The 20,888-nt window shown below is 40.6% G+C and overlaps 1 protein-coding gene across 4 annotated transcripts in view; it reads right to left on the bottom strand.

The window, feature by feature from the left end:
- Positions 1-20,888, bottom strand: part of LOC121704800 — a 71,655-nt gene that overhangs the window by 8,116 nt on the left and 42,651 nt on the right. For 2 of the 4 annotated variants that reach the window (XM_042085295.1, XM_042085293.1), the window contains 8 exons: positions 20,586-20,879; positions 19,829-20,122; positions 17,896-18,189; positions 15,965-16,258; positions 15,126-15,419; positions 12,741-13,064; positions 12,496-12,657; positions 11,919-12,377 (listed from right to left, as the gene is read on the bottom strand). In XM_042085295.1, coding sequence (XP_041941229.1) covers positions 12,280-12,377; positions 12,496-12,657; positions 12,741-13,064; positions 15,126-15,419; positions 15,965-16,258; positions 17,896-18,189; positions 19,829-20,122; positions 20,586-20,879 — 2,054 coding nt within the window. In that variant the 3' untranslated portion in view covers positions 11,919-12,279. Of the gene's footprint in view, positions 1-11,918; positions 12,378-12,495; positions 12,658-12,740; positions 13,065-15,125; positions 15,420-15,964; positions 16,259-17,895; positions 18,190-19,828; positions 20,123-20,585; positions 20,880-20,888 lie in introns of those variants that run through there. The other 2 variants (XM_042085294.1, XM_042085296.1) reach the window with 2 other exon arrangements.

The raw sequence follows: 20,888 nt of genomic DNA on the forward strand, positions 1-20,888 counted from the left end.
AGTCCTGGGCGCACCAGGATTGCACCCCTGGAGGTGACGTGTACACATGTCACAACTGTGACTCTAACTGAAACCAGATTATTATAGCCCTAGTATTGTTGATGTTACAGTTTAGAGTTGCTAAAGTGATTGCCAAGTTACTGCCGTTAAAGTAGATGCAGTTGTATTGTTGACATTAAATTTTTTACTATTGTATTGCAAACATGAAATATGATGATTTAAAATATAGGCTTACATGTAGATTTTTAAAAAACGGTGTAAGTTTTTGCCATAAAGTAAAGCTACTGCCGTTAAAGTAGATACAGTTGTATTGTTGACATTACATTTTTTACTGTTGTATTGCAAAAATGAAATATGATGATATAAAATATAGGCTTAGGCTACATGTAGATTTTTTAAAAAACTATGTGAGTTGTTGCCATAAAGTGAAGTTACTGCCGTTGAAGTAGATGCAGGATGCAGTTATATTGTTGACATTACATTTTTTTATCTTTGTATTGCTAAAATGAAAAAAAAAATTACATGATAATAGGCTAAATAAAAGTTGATAGCCTCACAAATTGTTCCATTCTTCCTATGTCACTAAAAGCCTACTGTATTTTATATCAATTTGAATATTGATTGCACATAAGGCCTACTAATCTACACAAATCTATAATTGTCATCTAATCAAAGCTGATGAATAAATAACACTGTAATATTATTATAACAAACATTTTGGATAATAATCATTTAGCTATAACTGACACATATTGTAATATATTGTATTTGTAACCATCCCCAACCATCCCCAACCAATGTTGCAACTGTCCCCGAGCCCGGGGTCAGTTGCAACATCTGACTCCTTACATTCAAATGCAAATTGTGAAAAAAGTAGATTCTGTAATTATCTTTAAATGGTTTAGACTATTAACAGACAGATGTAAGTTTACTGCATAAACAATTGGTTTGTCTAATCCAAACCGTCTCTGAGTAACAGAGCTAAATGCAAAAAGTGTTGCAACTGTCCCCGGTCTCCCCTACGTAATTACGTGAAAAGTTTCTTGTTATAACAATATCTTTTTCACGTTTTAACAAGATATTTATCACGTTTTTACATGAAATGATCAGGCTATTTCAAGAAAAACGACACTAAACGAAACGAGGCCACGAGAGCTCACTTACAAACACTTACAAAGTTCTCAATGCTTTGGTTTACATGTAGGGCCCCTCATTATGCTACCGTGGAAGTGTGGTGCTATTTTGAGCCTTGTTAGTGCTATAGAAATAGCGATTTCTTTTTACTTTGCGTGTGCCCCGAAGACTAGCTTTAAACGCTAATTAGCGGTTTGTGGTAAAACTGGTCACGTTCGATTAGCATGAAAACATATCCCAGAGAACGGACGAACTGTGTTATTAAACCCTAGGTTCATTTTGCGCCGGAATTGTCCTTTAAACGAAAGTACTTCTACCTCCACCTAGAGCCTGTTATTTGTTTTGCGAAAATCCACAGCTCCCGGTTCTTCAGGTCCAATCAGAGCAGGGCTGTGTGAGATCTGTCAATCACAGTCTGGTGTGCACTGACGAGCACAAACTCGATGAGAGGGTGCTTGGTGGTAGTGGGGGAGGGGCATGAGAGTTGTAAACATTAAAAATTTTGGCTAAGTCCCCTCAATCTGTTAGACTTGCCAACTGCAGCTTTAAAGGGACACCAGGCAAGCCTGAAGCTTTTTCTCTACGAAACTCCCCCTCGCTCGGTCTGAAGCTTTTTTTCCTTTTCTTTGCATCTTCCGTCAAGGGTTTTCGCTGCTTCTTCGCCGGCTCTGCCATTATACATACGTTTGCAACAATCTCTAGCGTTTCGTTAGCCTGCCTCTGTGCTGTAAACTGATCCTGCTTCAGTCGGCGGGTAGGATACACCGAACTTGCAAGTAGGATATTCTTCCTACAGGCAGTAGGGGCGGGCGAGAGAGCCTTCATTCGCCCCGTAATGAGTCATTTAACCATATACCGACTTACAAAGATGATTAAAGGAACCGTATGTAAGAAATGTATTACAATTAATCATAAAATGGCCCTGATATGTCACTAGACATTAAGAAATCATGTTCATTTCAAATACTTATATCACTGACAACAGTAGTCCGGCCAGGATATTGTCATTAAAAAAGTGAAGTTGCAGCCCTCAACTGATGTTGATGTTGTGTTTTGTCATGTCATGTTGTGTTTTGGCCTGATGCGCCACCCTCTATCTATCTACTAATCACAAAGTCAGTAGTGTTTCGGCATCCGGGTTGGCAACCTCAAGACAGCGGGCAGGGGGAGGGGATACACCGCTCTACAGTAATTTGAAAGTGATTGCAGTACCAGTTTTGGCCACAATCTTACATATGGTTCCTTTAATTAACACGAAAACGTTGCCTGGTGTCCCTTTAAGGAAAGATCAGAACGTTTTTTAAGTAAATATAAGTATAGATACTCTTTTGATCCTGTGAGGTAAATTTGGTCTCTGCATTTATCCCAATCCATGAATTAGTGAAACACACTCAGCACACAGTGAGGTGAACACACACTAATCCCGGCGCAGTGAGCTGCCTGCAACAACACCGGCGCTCGGGGAGCAGTGAGGAGTTAGGTGCCTTGCTCAAGGGCACTTCAGCCGTGCCTACTGGTCGGGGTTCGAACCGGCCATCCTCCGGTTACAAGTCCGAAGCGCTAACCAGTAGGCCACAGCTGCCCTTTTTTTACACCAATATTATCCCCTCTACAAAATTGCCAAGTAGTAGCAACTGGAATCCATGCAATTCCATGGAATTATTTTTGGTTTCGGTAAAACTTCCTCAAGGTACCGTCTGTACAAATCCTCTTGTAAATAAACTACCAGTGTTTTTTCAAAGTTCTCAATGTCTCGTTTTAAATGTCAAGGCCCTCGGAAGTCTATCAATGAAGTATGGAGCTACTTTAAGCCTCGTAAATGGTGTAAAACAGTGATTTATTTGCATGGCTAGGCCGATGTCAACTACACCGAGGCACCCCCATCGAAAAACTGTTGGTAGCATCGGCTAACTAGCGCCAGCTTTCTGAGTGCAGGGGACAAGCCGAGATGAGCTATGAGACATACGTTCACACTCGGTATCATGTTTCAACACACTTTAGGTCAATATCACACCGGAATTCTCCTTCAATTCTGCCTTTGTGAAATACCCCTCAGGTGTTCCAGTTTAGCTGGTGAGCAGATTAACTGGTGATATTTGCATAAAATCAGTGAATATTCAACAAGACCCTACCTACTTCCAGCACAGTGATAGGATAAATGGTGTAGTGGCTAAAGCAGGTGACTTGTTATCGCAGCATTATATATTGGATTTTCTTATGATTATCCTCTTGCTTCTCGCTACCTGCAGGTGAACTAGTGTGACACGTAGATTCAATTGTTTTTGACTGATGTCTTGTACCTATTGGTCTCTCCATGTAGAGTAACTATATGCATAAATATTTATGGTCAAAACCTATTGTTGTGTCTCGTAGGCCTACTCTTACTCATAGGTGAAAAAAGAGAGAGGATGCGAACTCCGGCCAAGCGCGCAGTGCACTGATGCACTGATGCGCTGTCGCTAAGCCACGAGACAGTTAATAAACATTGCGATATCGAGAAATTCGTCCAGGCTATATATTTTTTCAACAAAGATATTTAACACAAATAATGACTCATATTGGTTGGCTTAAAGGTGCCATGTGTAATGTCCACCAAAAAATCAATTCATACTCCACGTTCCATAAAAAATGGGGGCAGTATACCTCCAGAAAGTGAGTTGGTCATGATTAACAACCGAGAGACGTGTATTGCAGTTTGGCTGGCGGTTATGTTGCCCGCATACCGCCTCCCATGGCCGAAACTGGTATTATGACACCTGTCGGGCTGTGGCTAGTAATTTAGCATGCTAATTCAGGTTGATATCTCTGCAGCACTATACCTTGTCATTTTTTAATGACATCATGCCCTTATTTCTTCTCATTCTTTTGATGCTGATGATTTCTTGGGGGTGGGATATTACAAAGTTTCCACCAATGAAATATACCGCTGCATCATCAACAATGTTGTTGGAACTACGGTGTTTGAACGTCATAGGTAGCGAATTGTGACACAGGTATGATGCTTTCTGGAAACTGGTGTAACAATGTCGTTGTTTGGTCGCAAGTTGTTGTTTTTTTTCCTTTTTTTTTGTTTGGTCGCAAGTTGCGTCCTACCACAGTGGTTGAGCAATGTCATTGCTAACTTTTCTAGAAACGACCCCCTGATTGGTTAGATCTATCCAGTTGAGTACAGAGACATTTGGTTGAAACACGCCCCATAATCAGGTTCCAATTATGCAGTATCAGACTCAAATTCTGAAAAGAATATGGCTACATCAGGTAATTCAGTAGCTAATACAAAAACCCCATACAATGCTTTGAAATTATTTTTAACTAATATATTGTACTGATGAAATAACATGTTTGTTGTAACTCCTTACCTATCAGAGATGAAATACAAAGGAGATATGCTGATGGAAAAAAGCAAAATGTAAACATGAGAAATTGTTGTTAGCTTTGACTGTTATTTGCTATTTGCATATGATTCATTGCTTTTTCATACACCCACACTCATATTTGCATATGATTCATTGCTTTTTCATACACCCACACTCAACTCTCTTATGTATAATATAAATACAGGTGCAGCAACATTGTTATTGATTATTGGTGGAAATACTTTTTTTTATAATGTAAGCTGCATAGTCATGTGCTGATTTTCTCTTTTCTTAAATGTATGTGCTTATATTCTCTTTTCTGACCTCTGAGTTGATGATGTGTATATATAGTTAGTCTCTGAAATAGACTGCAGAAGGGTACACTATGGTATCAACCAAGGAGGATGGAATTTGTCTGCCTGGACCCTTCTGGCATGAATTATGCATAAAATATATATTTTTTAAAAAACCTTTTGGATAACCCCAAACCATATCCAAGTGATGTTTTTTTCAATATTTACATATTGACAAAGATACACCACACTGTGCATTAACAATATAAAATCAATAATGATAATATTCTAAAATATAACATATTTGCAACAATACCATATATATTCATTCAAATTCACAATAATATGAATTACCTAATGCTTTTTACCCAACTGACACAGGGTATATAAAAACCTACTTTAACCCTTGATGCATGAAGTCCACTACAGTGGACATTTGGATGACTCATTTGATACATGACAGCTGCCATCGCTTACATTACCACTCATAGAAATTAAAGTAAAAAACCCATATTTTGAAACTTTAATATAAATAAACAGATATAATAGATAAATGAAGCCCCAATACAATAATAGTCGGCATTTTGGATTTATGATGTAAAACATTAGGGTAGTTCAAATTAATAAACATAATTATCATATAACAGCATAAAAGAGGCATTGGAGCGTCCTCTAAATTTACTTGGAGTGGCAAATTGTGGTTTAAACCAATGTTCCCCTTAAGTTCTTGGGAACGTGCAAGTAATTCTTTGCTGACCTAATGGAAACTCCCCATCCACTCATCGATTCTAAGAGGCATTTCTGTAAGCACAGTCTTGTTCGGTATCAAGGCTTTAGGACGTCAGGCTCACAGTGATCCAGCTGTCGCACTGGTCACTACTCCATGCTACTCCATCTTTCATCAGCTCTTTTAGAATGCTTCAATCTCTTTTGAAAACAAATTTGAACACCCCTTTTTCTTCATTTGAAAAAGGATAATCCGTTTTCCTAGATGTTGAGAGTTTTTACTGAAGTGTTTACTCACTTTTTCTGTTTCGGTTCTTTAGTCTTATAGATTTTTTAACTTCTATCGCAATCCCCAGCTAAACATTTGGTACCATTTTAACCCCAATGAAGCAACGTCTCAAATTTCTTCAATAAATATGAAACTAGTATAAACTCCAACTGAGCAACATCAGCCTTTCACACACAAGGAGCAGGAGTAAAAATTATTATAATAGAAGAATTATTACATTGCAAATAATTATACCTATGTTGTAACCAAATTGTAAAGCATTTATTATTAGTATCTACATTTGGAATCAAAATAATTCATTTTTATTACACGGCTCTTAATGCTGTAGAATGCTCCATTCACTTGAATGGGCCTTCCAACGTTCGGAGGTCTGGGGCCGGTTCCCCAAAACGTTCTTATCGCTAAGTAGTTCTTAACCTATTCCTTTACCTCTCTCTTAACGTTATGGCACGATTCCCGACACGTTCGTACGCCAAGTATATCTTCTGTAACTCACACTTTCGTAAGGTTGGTCTGGACCATTCGTAAGCTCTCTCTTAGCGTTGTTTGAGCTCTCAAGACGCTAGTCGCCGCCACTGTGCAGTAGAAATCAGCGCAGCGCAGTACAAGTCAAACTATGGTAGGCCGACAGTATGTTGACAATGTTGTTGTCACGGCCCACAGACTCAGGACAGGGAGGTAGAGTTCAAACAAGATAGTTTATTTACAAAGGAAAACCAGGAAATGGGTTGTCAACCCCAGGTCGGGATCGAACAGAAGTTCCACTGGAAACAGTAGGCCAAGGAGGGTCCAAAACACAGAGGATCAGCAAACTTAAGGGAAGAAGTCCCAAAACACAGAAGATCGACTTAACTACAGTAGATCCAAATCCGGAGGTGACTCGGGGGGGTCGGACCAGGAGGACGCAGGAACAGGCGAGGGGAATCCAGGAGGCGTATTCCTTGTGAGTCAGGCTGGTGGATAGCACCTTGGTGTCATCACTGACGAGGCCCGACAAAGACTGAGGGGAGACTGGGGTTTAAGTAGGGAGTGAGGCTGATTGGGAACAGGTGCAGGTCATTAGTAAACTGGGGAGTGTGAACGAGTGAGGGGAGCTTCAGGAGAGTGAGCAGTGGGTGTGGCTGGAACCGAACCTGGTGTGACTGTGACAGTTGTGGCTCAACAATGATTTTATGTTATGGACATTTTAAGACTAATGATAAAATATGTTCGCAATGGATGCAGGCCTATTTATGAAGTTTACTTTATTTGGTATCAGAACTAATATGGTGGTAATTAGCCTAGGCTATTTAGTAATGTCATTAAAGCGTTCAAATTGGTAATCACTTTTGATAATTAAAAATAATAAAAAAAAATACATTTTTAATAATTAAAAAACGCCGTGTAGTCCATGTCGCTCCATAGCTCTTTGTTGCTGCTGTTGCACAAGTTATTCCGCCAAGATCACCTCGTCCAGCAAAACGTCAAGTTCCTCTGACGAGAAGCTTGGTGCCCTTTTTTATGTTGCTTCCCCACCATACTGTATCTAAATCTCTCTCTGTTCATTGTAGATATAGGTTGCTTTTTATTGAAAACATTAACCAATGGCAATCTTTTTTTTTTATTTGAACCTTGAATTTCCCCTGGGGATCAATAAAGTATCTATCTATCTATCTATCTATCAATACCGCATTAAACAGAAGTAACTGCAGCTCCTTGCCAATCAATTATAATTGTAAGGTACCTTACCATTAATATAAAAGTGTATTACATAATTTTAAGAAGTTGTTAAATCCATGTCAAGAAGCGGCACAAGTGGCACAACGGGATAAGGAGGGTGGATGATTAGCGAGGGATAGGCCTACCCGGTTAGTCTACCCGTCACAACATATCGTGTGAACATATTACTGACAATTTGATCATTTAGTTAATAGTTTATATTTTACTGATAACTTAAACTATGTTAAAATAAATGTTACTGGAATAATTTGAGGAATGTTTCATTTGCATAGAATGTGTTGTGTTTCTTAACGCCGTCATGCACCTTCACGTGAAGTAGAAAATCGATTCCTGAGCAATCGATGCCAACTAATTCAGCACCTTCACTTGGGACAGCGCCTTTGTAACGTCGAACGTAGGAGGCAGCGTGTTAAGAAGCTTCCTAAGGGACACTTCGGGGAACACACTTAGGAACATAAACAACTTTGGTAAGATATATCTTTTGAGTCTTCTTAGCGCGCTAAGAGTGAGCGTTATCGGGGAACCGGCCCCAGATCATTTTGTATAACAGACTGTAACAGTCGGCAAGTAGATCTAGTGCGGTCACTTTTTGCAATGGAACTTCATTCAAAAGTGAAAGCAGCTATGGTCTAAAAGAATGTTTGATTCAAGTGTTGCGAATTATTTGTTTATCAGCAAAAGCCACAACGAAATGGTAACAAATACAAATAACAAGTGTAAAGTGCAATGTCAAGAGACATATCGTGCAGTTTATTTTTTTCGCTTTGGCAAGTAGCCGTAGCCTATAATATGCGGGATAATGTAGGCCTATGCTGGTCATTATCAGGAAAATAAGTCCCTTCAAGGCAAGTTCTGGTCCGCCCTGTCGGGGCTTATTTTCTCTGATGAGCGGCATTCTATACATTATCCCTTACATACTTTGTATTTGATTTAGTCTAATGTAAATGTGACATTTGTTTCCATTCATTGTAGAATACATTGTAAAAAAACATACCTAGGTGTTGAAATTGTTGAGTAGACATTCCTCTACCTCCTCGTTGTGCTAGGCGTGAGCCAAGCTGTCTTACAATCTGTGAGGATCTTTGTGCATCTTTTCTCCTTATTCAGTGGATGGAAGTTATATGATGAGAAATGGAAAATAACTGGAAAGTGCAACTGTTGCAGGTGTTGGAATGAAAAAAGCTTTCTTCGCATTCTGTTCCTCATTTTTATTGGTGTTCAGTTATAGGTCTGGATTAAACACACACATACACCATTGCATAACCCCCCCCCCCCCCACACACACACCATTTCATCATCCCCCTCCGGCACACACCATGGTGTTTGAAGGGCAGAGAATCAGAAGTCACTGGTCCCCCTGAGTCAGAAAAATAAAGGTCACAAGTCCTCAGTAGAGATATGGCCTAAAATCCATATTGCGATATACATTGCAGCCTCTTGCGATAACGATATATATTGGAATATAAAAATGATAATATAGAACCATTTCAGAACTACGGAAAGCCATGGCAAATGTATTTTAAAAAAAGAAAGAAAGAAACATAGAATGTAGTTTTGAGAACATTTATTGTGCGAAACTGTAATTATACAACATAATGTTGCAGATAAATAAAATTCAAGTAGGCCTACACTAGCTGCAGACTTTAAAAAAGAAAAAGCTTGGCAATGCTGGTATTCAGTGACATGTTTTGTTTTGAGGTGGTAGAACAGATTACCAAGGAACTGTTGCCCCACACACTCTACAGCAGGGGTGGGCAAACTCTTTGGCTCAAGGGCCACATGGGGTTTTGAAAATTGACCGGCGGGCCAAATGTTTAATATTTCATATAATTGAAATGCTAATAATGATAAAGTAATATCATTTTTAAATGTCATGCTGTTTAACTCATGTATAAATGGTGCACTGCCATTTTAAGCATTGTGTCCACACGTTTACTTCTCATAATGATCTTGCTAAGTTTCTTATAAAAAAAGGAGATAGCAATTATCAACAATGACAAGCCAGCTGGAACCTGCTGCTCTCTTTTTTTTCCCTCTCGTGCGCGCTAAAACGCGTTCACATTTAAATGGAGTAGCAGTTCAAGTTAGATCTGCTGCAATGGAGATTACAAAGAGTATTATCATCTCTATGTAACATCCTGTTTTGACATTGACATTGTAAACGAGAAGAGTGAAAAGCAGTTTGCAGCAAAGATAACCACAACATCTTCTATCGCAGGAAAAATTGCGAGCAGCCTATTATAACCAAATTGTAACATCCTGTTTTGACATTGACATTGTAAACGAGAAGAGGTAAGCAGTTTGCAGCAAAAAGGACCACAACGTCGTCTATCGCAGTAAAAATTGCGAGCAGCCTAAGATAACCAAATGAAATGCTCGACGGGCCGGATTAAAGTGTGGCGGGCCATAGTTTGCCCACCTTCGTTCTACAGGATATAGTTTGCTGCTGCTCGTCGGACAGCTTAAATCCAAAGCAAGTCCAAATAATGGATGTTGCACTGGTCTTTCTCACCAGCTCCTCTGTTTCGCTTTCAGCCATGTTTACTCAAGATGCGTTGCAGCCGGTTGCAGCTCGTGGCTCTAAATGCCGCGGGTATTATTATTATGCATTGTCGTGCAATAGAATTAAAATCTCTATCGTAGGCCAATTTGTATTGTTTATATCACATATCGTTTATATCGCCCATTACTAGTCCTCAGTATAATGGATAGGTCACAAGGTCACCAGCAGGCAGTTCAAACTTGGAAACTTGTCCATACCGGAACAATCAGATGCACAGGACGTAAAAATGGCAGTGCATTTGGTGATGCAGTTGGTTTCGTTTGTTTGAGAGGTAACTCAATAAGAGGCCCTTACCTTTCTACGAAAACTCTAGATTTGATCTTGCCTTACAGAATCATCATCAAACACATCTGGAAAGAGTTTGACAGCAGTCCAAAATAGAATTGCATTTCCAAGGAACTGCAAAAGTAGGATTGATCAGGTGCAGGTCGCCAAAAGGATTGCAACAGTACCTCATTTTTGAAAATCCAGCACACGGATCAAAAGTTATCTGCACATCCAATAAGCCTAAACACATAAATAAAGTGGTTGCTATGCTGGCTGCTAGGTTAATCATGTTGGTTGTTATGGTGGTTGCTAGAGTTACATTATAGTGGTGGTTGCTAGGCTGTTGCTAAGGTAGTTAGCATGGTTGCTAGGGTGTTGCTAGGGTAATTAGGATGGTTGCTAGGGCGTTGCTAGGGTACATATGGTGGTTGCTATGCTAAATAACATGGTTGCTATGGTGGTGGCTAAGGTAATCATGTTGGTTGTTATGGTGGTTGCTAGGCTGACATTCTAGTGGTGGTTGCTAGGCTGTTTCTAGGGTAATTAAGGTGGTTGCTAGAGTGTTGCTAGGGTAATTAAGGTGGTTGCTAGGGTGTTGCTAGGGTACATATGGTAGTTGCTATGCAAAATAACATGGTTACTATGGTGGTTGCAAGGGTAATCATGTTGGTTGCTATGGTGTTGCTAGTGTACATATGGTGGTTGTTATGCTAAATAACACAGTTGCTATTCTGGTTGCTAGGGAAATCATGTCGGTTGCTATGGTGGTTGCTAGGTTGACATTATAGTGGTGGTTGCTAGGTTGTTGCTAGGGTAATTAAGATGGTTGCTAGTGTGTTGCTAGGGTTATTGAGATGGTTGCTAGGGTGTTACTAGTGTAATTAGGATGGTTGCTAGGGTGTTGTTAGGGTACATATGATGGTTGTTATGCAAAATAACTTGCACTACTATGGTGGTTGCTAAGGTAATTATGTTTGTTGCTATGGTGATTGCTAGATTGACATTATAGAGGTGGTTTCTAGTTAGTTGCTAGGGTAATTTGCATGGTTGCTAGGGTAATTAGGATGGTTGCTAGGGTACATATGGTGGTTGCTATGCTTTTTTAAAGCCAATCCAAGCCAATGCATGTGTATACAGGTCATGTACATTGTCTACTGTGGATCTACAAAGATGACCTGTATAACTGGTGCTGGCTATACAGAAAATCTGGTTTAAAATAGAGATTTCACAGTGTTTAGTGGCAAACATCTCAAAGTTACCAGAAGTTTGCCTCTAGCGGCCAACATTGGCAAACTCCTGGCAATATTTTCTATTGAACTCATTTGTTTCCCACAAATCACCCACAAGATTGCTGCAAATCTGCCGCAAACATTGCATTTTTGTAAGGGGGTTCAAAGTAAGCGATGCCACTGGGTGGGTTCAGAGCAAAATAGTAGTTTCCACCATGTGCCCCATTTACTGTGTCTGGATACAGGTGTAAAATAGACGGTACACTGAATACAATCATACTTTGTGTATTGATACAATAATGTTCATCACTGAGCAAATAAGAAAAAAATATATACATAAACTGAACTGACTTCTATACTTTATTTATCTTTGGTATCAAAGCTTCCATTTATTGTAAGCAAAAAGAAACAGCACTGCAATGATGGACTGATGATTTACTGTAGATACATTGTAGTATTTAATTATCATAAACAGCTGTGGTGGAAAGTACAATTAGATTTCACCTTTGCTGTCAGACACTAATTTCAGATGAGGATGTGCTTTCTATCTATAAGATGAGGATAATTTCTATCATTATTTTTGAAAAAAAAAAAAAAAAAACAGCATCAGATAGATGGGGCACAATCACGACATATCAGTGAAGCAAAAGCACAAATCTTTACCCACACAAATCTTTACCCACACATATATACTGTGGTCTGCTTACGATGCAAATTCAACTTCTTCCTCCAGCTGAGATGGTATCTGCTCTGTCTTCACTGGCTCTGCTGATTTTAGTACTTCAAATGAAGTCATAGGCCCTGGGACAAACAACAATAAGGTTATTGCCATAGTCTTTCTATTAGCATATTACAGTAATTACCTGGTCCAGCCAGGAGTATGATTTAAATGATCTATCATATTAGAATGGGCACTCACAGTACTCATCATTGATCGCATATATATGCTGAGTCTTCTTTTTCTTCAACAGCAACACTGAGCACAGGACTATGGCAAGGAGCATCAGGCCAAGTGTTGCCCCATAGATCACAGAGGGATGTGCAGATGCCGTATGTCGAGACCACTCCATCCATGTCAGAGCTGCAAAGCAAGCGGCATACGTCACAAAAGAAAAACAAAGTATCATAATAATGTGATTTAACACACAGGGAGTGTTACTACACCTCTTACGATCACACAAAGCACATCTGTTTTTCCTGAGGTGAACAGACGTGTGGACAAGGTGACTTCATAGAAGCAGCTGTAGTTCCCTTCATGGAAAAACTCTGCTTCAGGAAAGTCGAAAGAGGCAGAGTGATTGACCGCCAGCTCAGTCCAGATCTCAGCTGACCTGTCCGAGATGAGGTGGAAAGAGCCTCCTTGGTACTGTGGCTTGGTGGAGCAGACGATGGAGAAGCTTTGGCCCCAGCGGACCTCTGGGCCATGGGGTCCCAAGACCAGCTCTCCCTCTGGGGCACTGACAGAGATGTTGGGCTGTGACAGGGACACTGGAGGACATACAACACACATGAAAGACATACCTTATATTGCATATAGTACAGTGTAGTTTTTGATTTTTTGCAGTAGGGTGTCTATGCAGTATATTAAGATATAATCTTAATATAATAATAATATTTCTAATTAAGATAAAGTTAAGAAATAAAGAACAAACCATTATATTTATGCATTTTGGCTTATTGGGTGTTGCGTTTCATGATAATATCTGATCAGTATTTATACCACACATGAGTTTCTATGATCACAGTCATGGTTACCCTCTACAGTTTACAGTTACAAACTTTTACATCAGTCTGCATTGTTTTAGATAAATAGATAGATAGATACTTTATTGATCCCAGACCCAGACCATAATAGCCTAATTTAGATTTTCAGAGAAGATTTCAAAGCTGCGCTAAATGTTTCGTTGGTTAGGATAACAGCATTTACTTCAGGAGCTTCAGGAACCATCATTTCGCTTGCTGCTACTCAGCCAGTGAAATCTGTGAATTCTGATAAAGTCGAGTCAGTGAGTAAAGTAGCCTATGGAGAAGAGACTGATGGAGATGGGACGAGAAACAATCAGATGGATATCTAAGTTAACGATAAGTAAGTTATTTTCAAATCATCGATTGCTCAAAGAGGAGAAAGCTAGACAGCGAGAACAGGGCTTTATATAACGATACGGGGGCAATACCACGCAAAACTGTCACGTCCGTAACGCCAACTAAATATGGATGTGACAGTTTTGCGCGGAATTGCCCTGGACCTCTTCTATATATTCTGAGACAGGCGATTTTAAGCGCCAATTTGAAGCACCTCTACTAGACAAAGCATATATTTTGAGCAAGCATAGGGTAGGCTAGGCCCATTCAACAGTGAACTGAGACCACAGAATATTTTACGATTTAAGAAGGCAATATGATTGATCCACCACAATCTAGTTAAGCCTACATGCATTCACTGCCCAACAACGTGATATTCCTGGGTTTCCAGGATTTCGGGTCAACATAAAAAAAACTAAAAAAATTAAATTAAACTTGCTGATTAATGGGTTTAAAGGAACCAGCTGTGGAATATCCATCCTTGTCTCAGTTCAATTTTTATTTTAAGTTCACGTTAAGATCTTAAAAATAGCCAAGGCTACTCAGTTTTTCTCCCCAATTAGGCTACTCTTATCTTGCCTTATTTCTCCTCATTTCGAATGTTGCCTTTTAGGCTACTTATTTTATTTCACATTAAACATTAGGCCTAGGCCTACAATCTTCTATTTCTTGAATTTCCCCTTGGGGATCAATAAAGTATCTATCTATCTATCTATCTATCTATCTATCTATCTATCTATCTATCTATCTACAACTAGGCTCCATCCATCCATCCTAATATTATACATACATACATATACATAGCCTAAACAAGCATGTTAAACATTATGATGCTCCGGACCTTTGCTTGAGGAAATTTTCCGTAACTGGACCTCGCTGAAGATTAATTGAATACCCCTGATTTAGAGGCTCTAATGCTGATAGCGACAGAGAAAGAGGTCCTATTGAACTTCGATTCAGATGGCATAATAGACAGGGTAACAAAGAAAAGCAAACTCCTTCATAGGCTACCTTGTTAGCCTATTTTTTTTGCATTGGGGTTGTGCATTAATATGTCCATGTTTTGGTGCAGTTGATTCACGTTCACCATCACGTTCAAATTCACCATCACTGGGGCTATCAAATGTGCGTGTTCTTTCCGTGTGTCAAAAGATCTATCTGCCAGTTGCTGTTGTTTATGGCATGGGAGTTTACGTTCACTATCACTGGGGCTATCAAAAGTGTGTGGTGTTTCCGTGCAAAGTTCTATTTGCGAGTCGCGCAAACAGCACCACCCACCCCGGTTGTGGGCCACTGGTGCGTGGAAATGCCAGGGCCGTTTTTTGTTCCCAGTCCATCACTGACAGAGAAGCTGCAAATTCATGATTACAAGTAAACGATCTATGAAAATATGATGTGGGATACCCTTGCAAAGCAATGTCAACTAAAAAAAAGTGATATGTTGAAAATGTTTGTTTAACATCTCACCGTCTACAGAGAAGCTGACAGGATCACTGCGAGAAGAGGTGAAATCACGACCAGACACTCGTGTTTGATACTGGCAGTAGTAGGATCCTCCATGGGCAAAGTCCACCTGATGGATGGTGAAAACAGCAGAGGTTCCTGAGGCTGCCTTTGTGTCTCTGTAGGACCCAGAGAGCTGCTGAAGGGTGAATGTCCCACCCAGGTACTGAGTGGAGATGGAGCAGCTGATCTGGACAGGCTGGCCCCATGGTGAATTTTTTTCTGTTTGAAGGGTGAGAACTGGTTTTGGGATTGTAACTGAAAACAAATACAATTAGTTAGCAAGTTAGCTGGTTTATAAACCCCAAGAGATTATTCATTTCCACAGATCTGTACGATATTGGCATCACATCACATCCCCTTATATCCACACTACACATCGTCACACAACAGTAGGCGTAGCCCTTTACTGAACGCATTAGTTTCCCAAACTCACAATGTCTAAATTGTCTATAATCCTTACATATTTTATACTTTTTCTTTTTGAATATACAGTAGGCAATCTCAAAAGATACAGCATGATCAGCTTTACGCCATTTAAAAATTTCCTAGTTGGTCAATCCTGACACAACCATTAGATTTATTTGGACTGCACCCAGCATTGTTGGTAACGCTATTATGAAGAAATTAGTGCACAATGATTTTCCCAAGGACATAAATACAAGCAAAATGTATTGCTGATAGTAAATGCAATTTCATGATTACATCTAAAAAATCTATAAAAATATAATGTTAGAAAGCCTTCCAAAACAATGTAAAATGAAAGGCAATATGCTGTAAAAGTGTTTTTTTTAACATCTCACCATCTACAGAGAAGCTGACAGAATCACTGCGAGAAGAGATGAAATCACGACCAGACACTCGTGTTTGATACTGGCAGTAGTAGGATCCTCCATGGGCAAAGTCCACCTGACGGATGGTGAAAACAGCAGATGTTCCCGTGGCTGCCTTTGTCTCTCTGTAGGACCCAGAGAGCTGCTGCAGGGTGAATGTCCCACCCAGGTACTGAGTGGAGATGGAGCAGCTGATCTGGACAGGCTGGCCCCATGGTGAATTGCTTTGCGTTTGAAGGGTGAGAACTGGTTTTGGTAGTGTAACTGGACGCAAAAACAGTTGAAAACATAAATTATGCAAAATAATAGAGTCAAACTAATCATCCCAAAATCTCCACATTCGCTCTGTGAATCTTTGCAGTTTCCAGAGATATGCTATGATCAACTGTACACAATCTGACAATTTCTTATTTCTACAATCCTGATATGCCCATTAAACTTCTCTGGGCAGCACACTCCCATTGCGTCACATTACCATTAGTGCACTGTGAATTTTTGATGGAGGAAATGTCCAACAATATAGAATGCTGAGAGGGAAACCAAATTGATGATCACAGCTAAACAACCTGAAAAACCTAGGGTACATTAAATTACATTACATTTAGCTGACACTTTTTAACCAAAGTGACATAGAACAAGGGAAGTAACAAAGGTACAGTGTGACAAGGAATAAGTGCAGCAATAAGTACTACTCGCATAGCATCAAGTGCCAGTTGTAGAAGGTGGATAGTCACATGGTTTAGAGCTAGAATTAACATGTCTAGTTATTGACAGAACTTAAAGAGGAGGTACTGTCTGAAGAGCTAGGTCTTGAGGAGTTTTTTGAAGTTAGAGAGGGATGCCCCTGCTCTGGTAGGAACTGGTAGCGTGTTCCACCAACAGGGAACAACAAATGAGAAAAGTTTGATTGCCCTGAGCATACGGGTGGCAGAGCCAGACGTCGTTCATCAGAAGAGCGCAACGATTGGGAGGTAACATATTCCTGTATAAGGGCATTCAAGTCAGAGGGTGCAGAACCGGGGACTACTTTATAGGCAAGCATTAGTGACTTGAATTTGATGTGGGCGGCAATAGGTAGCCAGAGTAGCTCGGTAAGCAACTGGGTAACATGCATTTTAGGTTGGTTTAAGACCAGGCGCACCGCTGCGTTCTGGATCATCTGAAGAGGTTTCACTGTGCAAACTGGGAGACCTGTCAGGAATGCGTTACAGTAACCGAGTCATGTAATGACTATGTCCTGTACCAGGAGTTGGTTAGCATACTGACTCAGGCCTGATTTTTCGTATGTTGTAGTGCAAAACGGCATGACAGGGCAACCGACGCAACATGATAGGAGAAGGTGGATATTCTATGAAAATAGTGTATTTTGATAGCCTAGAAATCTAGACGCACCCTAGCGGCAACAAATTACATTTGCTGCCAGGGCTAGTCTAGCAACTCTCCGTTGGCTTGTGAGCTCGAAAAATTAAACTTCTATCAGGCCAATCAAATCGTGTATAGTCGTTAGGCGGGCTTAACATAATGATTGATGGCAGAGTTGCAACGGTTTGGCTTGAATTCCCTGCTACTTGAAAACAAATAAGATAGATGTTGCTGTTGGCGAACAGTGTGACACGAGTTAAGCTTTTATTAAGTTGGCAAAAGTTTGAACTAGCCAACTAGCTCTGCTAGTGGGAAACGCATGGAACTCATAGCTGTCCTATTGCGTGCAGAGGGAATTTGAAAGACAACCGATTATCCCGCCCCTCGGACTGAGCACTGCGAACGGTGAGTGCCCAGACCCTACATTGTAATGTGGGTCTGCCTCGTCAGGCTAGTATTTTGAAACATATCAATGAAAAAAAAACTGAACATAAGGAGTGATACACCATACAATAGACTGTTTTTCAACATCATCTTACCGTCTACAGAGAAACTGACAGAATCGCTGTGAGATGAGGTGAAATCACGACCAGACACTCGTGTTTGATACTGGCAGTAGTAGGATCCTCCATGGGCAAAGTCCACCTGACGGATGGTGAAAACAGCAGATGTTCCCGTGGCTGCCTTTGTCTCTCTGTAGGACCCAGAGAGCTGCTGAAGGGTGAATGTCCCACCCAGGTACTGAGTGGAGATGGAGCAGCTGATCTGGACAGGCTGGCCCCAAGATGAATTGCTTTGCGTTTGAAGGGTGAGAACTGGTTTTGGTAGTGTAACTGGACGCAAAAACAGTTGAAAACATAAATTATGCAAAATAATAGAGTCAAACTAATCATCCCAAAATCTCCACATTCGCTCTGTGAATCTTTGCAGTTTCCAGAGATATGCTATGATCAACTGTACACAATCTGACAATTTCTTATTTCTACAATCCTGATATGCCCATTAAACTTCTCTGGGCAGCACACTCCCATTGCGTCACATTACCATTAGTGCACTGTGAATTTTTGATGGAGGAAATGTCCAACAATATAGAATGCTGAGAGGGAAACCAAATTGATGATCACAGCTAAACAACCTGAAAAACCTAGGGTACATTAAATTACATTACATTTAGCTGACACTTTTTAACCAAAGTGACTTAGAACAAGGGAAGTAACAAAGGTACAGTGTGACAAGGAATAAGTGCAGCAATAAGTACTACTCGCATAGCATCAAGTGCCAGTTGTAGAAGGTGGATAGTCACATGGTTTAGAGCTAGAATTAACATGTCTAGTTATTGACAGAACTTAAAGAGGAGGTACTGTCTGAAGAGCTAGGTCTTGAGGAGTTTTTTGAAGTTAGAGAGGGATGCCCCTGCTCTGGTAGGAACTGGTAGCGTGTTCCACCAACAGGGAACAACAAATGAGAAAAGTTTGATTGCCCTGAGCATACGGGTGGCAGAGCCAGACGTCGTTCATCAGAAGAGCGCAACGATTGGGAGGTAACATATTCCTGTATAAGGGCATTCAAGTCAGAGGGTGCAGAACCGGGGACTACTTTATAGGCAAGCATTAGTGACTTGAATTTGATGTGGGCGGCAATAGGTAGCCAGAGTAGCTCGGTAAGCAACTGGGTAACATGCATTTTAGGTTGGTTTAAGACCAGGCGCACCGCTGCGTTCTGGATCATCTGAAGAGGTTTCACTGTGCAAACTGGGAGACCTGTCAGGAATGCGTTACAGTAACCGAGTCATGTAATGACTATGTCCTGTACCAGGAGTTGGGTAGCATACTGACTCAGGCCTGATTTTTCGTATGTTGTAGTGCAAAACGGCATGACAGGGCAACCGACGCAACATGATAGGAGAAGGTGGATATTCTATGAAAATAGTGTATTTTGATAGCCTAGAAATCTAGACGCACCCTAGCGGCAACAAATTACATTTGCTGCCAGGGCTAGTCTAGCAACTCTCCGTTGGCTTGTGAGCTCGAAAAATTAAACTTCTATCAGGCCAATCAAATCGTGTATAGTCGTTAGGCGGGCTTAACATAATGATTGATGGCAGAGTTGCAACGGTTTGGCTTGAATTCCCTGCTACTTGAAAACAAATAAGATAGATGTTGCTGTTGGCGAACAGTGTGACACGAGTTAAGCTTTTATTAAGTTGGCAAAAGTTTGAACTAGCCAACTAGCTCTGCTAGTGGGAAACGCATGGAACTCATAGCTGTCCTATTGCGTGCAGAGGGAATTTGAAAGACAACCGATTATCCCGCCCCTCGGACTGAGCACTGCGAACGGTGAGTGCCCAGACCCTACATTGTAATGTGGGTCTGCCTCGTCAGGCTAGTATTTTGAAACATATCAATGAAAAAAAAAAACTGAACATAAGGAGTGATACACCATACAATAGACTGTTTTTCAACATCATCTTACCGTCTACAGAGAAACTGACAGAATCGCTGTGAGATGAGGTGAAATCACGACCAGACACTCGTGTTTGATACTGGCAGTAGTAGGATCCTCCATGGGCAAAGTCCACCTGACGGATGGTGAAAACAGCAGAGGTTCCTGAGGCTGCCTTTGTCTCTCTGTAGGACCCAGAGAGCTGCTGTAGGGTGAATGTCCCACCCAGGTACTGAGTGGAGATGGAGCAGTTCATCTGGACAGGCTGACCCCAAGATGAATTTATTTTTGTTTGAAGGGTAAGAACTGGTTTTGGGATTGTAACTGTGAACAGATGCAATTAGTTAGCTAGTTAAACCTAGAGAAATAATTAATTTCCACAGGTCTATACAATATCACCATCACATCACATCCCCTCATATCCACACATCACACATTTTCTACTTTCTCCTTTTGAATCTTAAGGCAATCTCGAGAGATACAGCACAGTCAACTTCACACCATTTAACAATTTCCTAAATTGTTCAATCCTAACAATCCCATTAGAATTATTTGGACTGCACACAGCAGTGTCGGTAACACTCTTATGAAAAAATTAGTGCACAATGATTTTTCCAAGGACATCAATACAAATGAAATGTAATGCTGATGGCAAATGCCATGCAAATGCAATTGCAAATTCATGATTATACCAAAACAATCTATTAAAATATCATGTTAGAAACCCTTCCAAAACAATGTTTATTGAAAAGCAATATGCCGTAAAAGTGGTTGTTTAACATCTCACCGTCTACAGAGAAGCTGACAGAATCGCTGTGAGATGAGGTGAAATCACGACCAGACACTCGTGTTTGATACTGGCAGTAGTAGGATCCTCCATGGGCAAAGTCCACCTGACGGATGGTGAAAACAGCAGATGTTCCCGTGGCTGCCTTTGTCTCTCTGTAGGACCCAGAGAGCTGCTGCAGGGTGAATGTCCCACCCAGGTACTGAGTGGAGATGGAGCAGCTGATCTGGACAGGCTGGCCCCATGGTGAATTGCTTTGCGTTTGAAGGGTGAGAACTGGTTTTGGTAGTGTAACTGGACGCA

Source organism: Alosa sapidissima, chromosome 3 (genome assembly GCF_018492685.1).
Source record: "Alosa sapidissima isolate fAloSap1 chromosome 3, fAloSap1.pri, whole genome shotgun sequence".
NCBI classification, from domain to species: domain Eukaryota; kingdom Metazoa; phylum Chordata; class Actinopteri; order Clupeiformes; family Clupeidae; genus Alosa; species Alosa sapidissima.